At 52.7% G+C, this 7,343-nt stretch overlaps 1 protein-coding gene across 1 annotated transcript in view; it reads right to left on the reverse strand.

Annotated features, from left to right (window-relative positions):
* LOC102201675 (5'-AMP-activated protein kinase subunit gamma-2) overlaps nucleotides 1-6,973 on the reverse strand; it is a 19,380-nt gene extending 12,407 nt beyond the window's left edge. The window contains exons 1-3 of the mRNA XM_013915407.1: nucleotides 6,385-6,973; nucleotides 5,357-5,553; nucleotides 5,132-5,253 (exon numbers count right to left, since the gene is read on the reverse strand). Of these exons, the coding sequence (XP_013770861.1) occupies nucleotides 5,132-5,253; nucleotides 5,357-5,553; nucleotides 6,385-6,438 (373 nt within the window). The 5' untranslated portion in view covers nucleotides 6,439-6,973. The remainder of the gene's footprint in view (nucleotides 1-5,131; nucleotides 5,254-5,356; nucleotides 5,554-6,384) is intronic.
* Between the last annotated feature and the right edge of the window lie 370 nt (nucleotides 6,974-7,343).

The raw sequence follows: 7,343 nt of genomic DNA on the forward strand, positions 1-7,343 counted from the left end.
AGAGCCTTCAGTTTTCAGGCCCCTCTTCTGTGGAACCAGCTTCCAGTTTGGATTCAGGAGACAGACACTATCTCTACTTTCAAGATTAGGCTTCAAACTTTCCTTTTTGCTAAAGCATATAGTTAGGGCTGGACCAGGTGCCCCTGAATCCTCCCTTAGTTATGCTGCAATAGACGTAGGCTGTTAAAGGTCAGTTCTTCCTTCCCACTGTCACCACGTGCTCTGCGTGCTCAGGTTTCTTTGTATTATTGTAGGGTCTACTTCAGGTAACTGTGGCTGTGATTCACGCCACATAAATAAAGCTGAATTGAAGCGGACATTGGAGGTGAAACGAGCTGAAGAACAGGAGCGCCGTGGAGTCAGCTGACGGTCTCCTGCATGTTGTGTTTCAGCCTGAATCAAACGTGTGAACTGTTTTCCTCGGGCTCCGGACACTTCCTGCTCTACGTGACCTTCTGTACTAAACTCTGTGATCACGTTTACAGATACATTTTTTTCTCGTCCCGCGTGAGGACACAGCTCAGTCTACAGCCTTTAAGACCGTTAGCTCTGATTGATCCCACACAGACCTGATCTAACGAGCCCGCCTCGCCTCCTCCTGCAGCTCTGGACTGATCGGCAGACGCCGTGTTGGCCGAGACCAGAGCGCCTGAGAGCTGCACCTGCACACACACCTGAGACCACCAGGGACCCTGCAGCAGTGAGGCTGTGGGTCCCTGCAACAGGAGGAGGTGCAGAGCTGCAGCAGGAGGTGCCCTCGTGGGGAGGCGGGTCGATAAACCACTGTGCAGTGTTCTGCTTACTGTAGTCGAGCGGCCCGACGGGGTCCGACCGCCCCCTGGTCATATGACACTCCTCCTCCTCGCTGCAGGAGGCGCGGCGGCCCGTCCTCCTCTGCAGCAGCTCCCGCCTCCTCCTGCCGGACAGAGGAAGCAGCTGCACGTGCAGCACACCGCAGGGCTCTGACCGCCGCCTCAGCTTCGTCCCGTCTGCCTGGCCTGCCGCTCGGTCCTCCGCCATTAACCATGACGTGGACTTCCTCCTCTCTCTCCCTCTGCCCGGCTCCGCCCTCCTCCTGTCTCTCCTGACCTCCTCCTCCTCCACGCTGGGCTCATACGTCCTGCGCTCTCTCCGTGCGCCGCTCTTCTTCTTCTCCTCTGTTTGGTCCTCCTCCGTCGCTCCACACGGTTCAGACTTCCTCCTCATCATCCGTCCGTACGTCAGTCTGTCCCTGTTCTCTTTCTTCGTCTCCTCCCCCTCGTCTTCCTCCTCCTCGTTTCCTCCTGCGTACGGCTCGCTCCTCCTCCTCCCTGTCCATCGCTCCTTCTCCTTCCACTTCCTCAGCACCAGGCTGCTCAGACGCCTCATCGCCATCAAAAACACTCAAAGCTAAATCAAATGTCTCCTTCAAAGCGGCGACGGTTATAAACAGTTAATAACCAAATGAGTAAAACACTGTAAGTAAAGTCTGGATTTCATTCACTATCTTAAAAATACAAATTCATCTTTGCTCCTCGAGTGGAAACAGGAAACAGTCAAACAGCATAAACCACATCAAACCTGCAGAGTGTGTTTCACTAGAACTGCACAAACTGAGCTCAGGTCAAAACTCAGGAGCTGTCAGCCAATCCTGAGGCTCTGAAGACAATAGCTGCGTTCTGATTGGCTGCTGCAGGGTCCGTCAGTTTTAAGTTTTCAGTGTTTTTCTTACAGAGTTCAGTTTAAAGCCTGAAGGACGGCAGAGGAGGAGAAAGTGCTTTCGTCAAAGTCCAGGCAGGAAGTTCAAGTCCGCAAAAAGTCCCGACGTCCTGTTGAGTCACACAGAGACGGGGAGATGGACAGGTGAACGGACGTGTTCGTCCTGCAGAGTCCTCAGACTGTTTGAGCCCCGCAGAGTATCAGAGCTCGCTCTGTGTGTGGGGTAGCCACGCCTCCCTCTGCTGCCTGCACTGAAAAACACTGTGGAGCTAAAGTCAGACTGAGCCTCTCTGAGGGAGGAGGAGCAGGAGGGGAGGAGGAGGAAGGGGGTGGAGTCTCGCTCTGTGCTCTGACTGAAGCTAACGCGCTGTGAGGTCACAAACATGCATCAAAGTCTGTGATAAACTGGGTCATCACTGTGAGCGTCACTGCCACAGAAGGACCGTTTGACATACGGGGACGTGAGCGGCGGCTGAGGTCGCTGCACTCGGACGCCTCCACACTCACAGATTTCACCTGTGGGATCATCAGTGTGATGATGTCATGATGATGTCATCCCATCATGGACCGAAGCCTCTGAGGAACGCTTCCGGCAGCTTCCGCCACGCTACAAACAGGTGTACCTAATAAAGTGTCTTGTTTCTTACTGACGCTCATCAGGAAAGACAAACCTGAGATCTGATTGGTGAGGAGATAACGACATGACATGAGCGAGCGGCAGTGAGACCGTAACGAGCGTTCGTGGTGTGTATCTGACTCCCTGGTGATGTCACAGGTCTGAGGCTTCGAACACAGCTGTGAAGCTGCTGCGGTGTGAAATCAGGCCATGATGATGTAACGTGTGTTATTTCCACAGTAAGTCCTCAGAGCGCTCCGACGTCGGTGACGTCCACGCTTCCTGCAGTGTGGGAAAAAGGCCGTGAGTTCATGCTGCAGGTGGTCACAGCGTGAGACGGGAACAAAGGAGCTCTCTGCTCCGCCCAGCCCGAGGCGCCGCACTGCGGTTCTGAAGGATCACAGTTACAGGATCATGAGGCGGATACAGCGGCAGCTTTCTAATATCAGGTCACTGTTTACTTACACAGCAGCGGGGCGCCGGCACCAGCACGGATCAACTGTCACAGCCTCGCTGGGTCATTCTGAACCGCAGACTCTGAGAGGCTCAGGCTCCGCCCCCAGCAGGACCTCCCACAGCTGGGCTCGCAGAGATACCAGCCCTGCTCCGGGCAGAGCTCAGCGTGACCCCAGAAGTCACAGACACTGGAAGCTAGCGACAGAAAGTGGGCGGGTCCTGAGGTAATGTTTTCTGAATTCTGAGGCCAATGAGAGTACTGGTAAATACGAGCGTTACTGAGGCAACGCTCCGTGTGTGGACGCTGTGTGTCATGCCAGCGTGATGAAGACATCAGCTTCAGCTAGCAGGCTAACCATCCCCATGTTGGCTGTTACCATAGAAACTAAAGGTCAGTCATTCAACTTTAACCCACCAACAGCGTAGACAGACACGCTCAGACCTCCCTATGCTCCACCCACCCCCTTCATCTCCTAGGACACCCGGGTCTCCTCCTGTAACAAGCATCCATCCAGTTGTTCACCGAGAGGAAGTCTGCAGGAAAAAGACCTCTGAACTACCAAAATAAAAGCTTTTTTAAAGCTAAGCCAAGAAAGAAGCCTGTCAATCACAGAGTAACCCCGCCCAGAATCATCGCATGATTGTTTTCCTTCTATTGAGAACAAAGTTAAACTTCATTCAATCAGAGCGAGACCACCAGCTCTGACATCACTGACCAATCAGAGTCACCCCCTGCTGGACGTTGGAGAGGCTGCAGGTTTGAGGCTTATGAGCCCTGCAGTGGGGACTAAGTGTGAGTGCACCCTCACATTATGGGCTTTTTTGCAGAATGTTTTAGAGGATTGTAGGGTTACGTCACAGTTCCAGGCTAGAGTCCACCGCAGTCCTCTGCAGCACGAGCACGTGTGAGAGTGAGCCCAAGCTGCCAAACGCTCCGACTGAAGAGACGCCAAGCCCTGCTCCGGAAATTCACCCGGGAGGGGCGGCGAGGGGCAGAGGGAGTGTGTGTGTGAGGGCCTGTGTTAATAACAGCAGCTGCTAAGCTGATATATTCCCTCTAATAGAGTCTGAATTGACTTTTAATATCCGGAGCATTGATTGCATTCAGGCTGCTCACACTCACAGCAGCCGGCGGAAGTGATCCAGCGATAAACGCGAAGTCTGAGGTCTGAGTCTGAAGTCTGAGGTCTGACTCTAAAGTCTGAGTCTGTAGTCTAAGGAGCTTGGAAAGAAAAGCGTTTGGACTTCTTTAAGTGGCTTGAAGACGTTTCACCTCTCATCCGAGAAGCTTCTTCAGTTCTGAAGCTCCTTAGACTACAATGACCTGGATGACTGGGAACCTTCACAGACATCTGAAGTCTGAGTCTGAGGTCTGAGGTCTGAGGTCTGAGTCTGAAGTCTGAGGGCCAAGTCTGAGGTCTGAGTCTGAAGTCTGAGGGCCAAGTCTGAGGTCTGAGTCTGAAGTCTGAGGTCTGAGGTCTGAGGTCTGAGTCTTACTCTGAGGTCTGAGTCTGAGTCTGACTCTGACTCTGAGGTCCGAGGTCTGAGTCTGAAGTCCGAGTCTGAGGTCTGAGTCTGAGGTATGAAGTCTGAGGTCTGAGTCTGAGGTCTGAGTCTGAAGTCTGAAGTCTGAAGTCTGAGTCTGAGTCTGAGGTCTGAGTCTGAAGTCTAAAGTCTGAAGTCTGAGGTCTGAGTCTGAGGTCTGAGTCTGAAGTCTGAGTCTGACTCTGACTCTGAGGTCTGACTCTGAGGTCTGAGTCTGAGGTCCGAGTCTGAAGTCTGAAGTCTGAGGTCCGAGTCTGAAGTCTGAAGTCTGAAGTCTGAAGTCTGAGGTCCGAGTCTGAGGTCTGAGTCTGAAGTCTGAGGTCTGAGGTCCGAGTCTGACTCAGAGACAGCTTCAGCTCCTGTCTGTGACTCCAGGCGATGGATACATGGAGATAATGAAGTCTCTGGCCCCAGTGTCCACCTTTAGCTTTACTCTGTGCTGATTTCTATGTTAGCGTTCCTCTTAGCTCACCTGATCACTGAAACACTTGAGTCAGGAGAAGATTGACAGTTTGAAAGCACCGAGTGAGGAAGAGGAGGAGGTCCTGATCTGCTGAGTCATTTACCTGAAACTTTAAAATCTCAGGTGTGTTCTTACAGCCTACCTTTGAACATTATTACATCTGGGCGGAGAATCGGCTTTGCTGTTTGTTCTCCTGGCTCAATTACACGACCACTAGATGGTGCGAAAGGTGCACAGAGACAGGACACACTCCAGGTTCTGTGTGTGTGTGGAGGTGAATGCATGCGTTTCCACAAACACTAAAACACTCCTGCGTCAGGCTCTACTGTTACACTATACAATAACACACTCACACACTGTACTTCTGGCCTTGTCTCTCTTGTTGCGGCTGAACAGTTTGATGCTGACGGGGGAGGATGAGGGTTGATGGTTTGAATCCCTGGAGGCAGACCTGAAGATCCCACTGAAACTCAGCCTGACACACACACACACACACAGTGCAGTGTGAGTCTCTTTAAAGATAAATCTCCGAGTGTCACTTTTCATGTTTGTGTGTGTGTTCAGGTGTGTTTATTTACCTGCGTGGGGATCTGGGCGGTGAGTCCAGCAGCGGGGGTCCGGGCTGGTAGGGGAAGATGGTTTTAGGAGAGCTGGGGCTGGTCTTGGAGCTGGAGGTCCTGGCGGGGGCGGAGCGTGGGCTGGAGGGTCGGCTGAAGGGAGACCGATGGAAGAAGCTCCTGGTGGGGCTGGCAGAGTGGCACACGGGCTCCCCCTGCTGGATGGGAGGAAGCCATGATGGTAAACCTTCCTAACTGGATCTGTTCTGCTGTGGAACAGCTGGAGAACAGCTGGAGAACAGCTGTGTGACGTCAGCACACAGCTGGACATGCTGCTCCTCAGGGTTCCCTGCTAGGACCAGTTCTGTTTACATCATACATTCAGGTCCATTTATATTTGGACACGGACACAAGTTTGGTTTTTTACCCGTTCACTGAAACATATTCCAGCTGTAGTTATGTAATGGACACAACGTGACAACGTGCAGACTCAGCGTGCAGTCGAGGTGGCCACATTCAGACTGGATGAGGGTTTAGGAGTGTCAGCGCTTTAACAAGTGCCAGCCTCTTTTTAAAGGGACCAAAGTGTTAGTCCAATAATCACGTGACTGATTGAGCGATCGCCTTCCTTTACACAACAACTCAAAGCTTCCACTGTGCCTTTCCCACCTGTGCGTAGCCATGCCTCCCCCCAGGACACTTGTGCAGCAGGTTATATACATCCTACACACAGTCATTGGACCATTGACTCCAAGACTATTCACGAGCATCTTTATGTCTTTAAGCAGATTAAAGGTCCGCAGTGGATCTGAGGTGTGGCGCTGGTGTTTGGAAGGTTTGGCTGTGACAACATGAGGTCAAAGGTCTCCATGCAGGTGAAACAATCCATCCTGGCTACAATATTAGGAGTGACAAAATCTACAGTTTGGTGCTGAGAGGAAAGAAAGCACTGCACTGACTCAGGCCCGGGCTCAGGACGCTGCACACGAATGTGATTCCCTCTACTCTGAAATCAAATCGGGGTCAGGTTAAATTAAACATGGCGTTACCTTACTGCCGCCGTCCCTCTCGGCTCGGCCCGGGTCTCCGTCCAGGAAGGGCATGGTGAAGACGCTCAGGTCCTGCAGCAACACAGAGACGATAACGCTGAACTGCTGAACTGCAGAACTGCAGAGCGAAGCGGAAACTCAGACGCCTGGCATGCCGAGGACCAGCCTCCTCTCCTGTTGCATCATGGGACAGTTTGGGAGGTAAACATGAGGGCGACGAGGGAGCAGGCTGAAATTATCAGCAAACATCTGCTGAGCCGGTTGAAGCATAAACTCTGGTTTCAGCTGGTCTGAGAGTCTGAGATCAAACTCCGCCTCCATCTGCGTCTCCCAACTTTAAACTCGTCCTGCAGGTTACAGCGTCATCGAATCCACGAGCAGGAAGTCATAGAGGGCGACACACCGCGAGCAGCAACACCCGCACAGGCGGATGCGGCTTCACCTTCCTCTGAGCAAAACTGTTCACCACTACACTCTTCCCGAGGGGGCTCAGAGGTCAGAGGTCACCACGAGGAGGGCATCCTGCAAGGCGGCGATCAGGGTTCACTCGCCCCTCTTCCTCCAGCACACTGCCTTTCTCACCAGCCTGTCTCACTGGTTGCCATTGGAAACGGATGGCTGGGATGTAGACCAACTGTGTCATCCACACACACACACACAGTCGTGTTTTCATATCTTTGTGGGGACATCTAATAGACATAATGCTTCCCCTAGCGTGTGTGTGTGTGTGTGTGTGTTTAGTGATTCCAGAGGTGGACGAGAGTCGAGTTGACCTGTGACCCTCAGTGAACTCCAGGTCAATCTGTTCTCTGGGGATCAGGCTAATTGTTGGACAACAGATTAAATCAGCCAGTGTTTGGCTGCCCCGGGGTGGTGACGGAGGCGGTCTGTGATGCAGTTCGGAGTCAGCCACGGACGTTAGTGTGGACCATGAGACCAGAGGAGACGAGCAGGAACAC

This window comes from Pundamilia nyererei, unplaced genomic scaffold (genome assembly GCF_000239375.1).
Source record: "Pundamilia nyererei isolate P.nyererei 1_Seehausen unplaced genomic scaffold, PunNye1.0 scaffold00299, whole genome shotgun sequence".
Taxonomy (NCBI): domain Eukaryota; kingdom Metazoa; phylum Chordata; class Actinopteri; order Cichliformes; family Cichlidae; genus Pundamilia; species Pundamilia nyererei.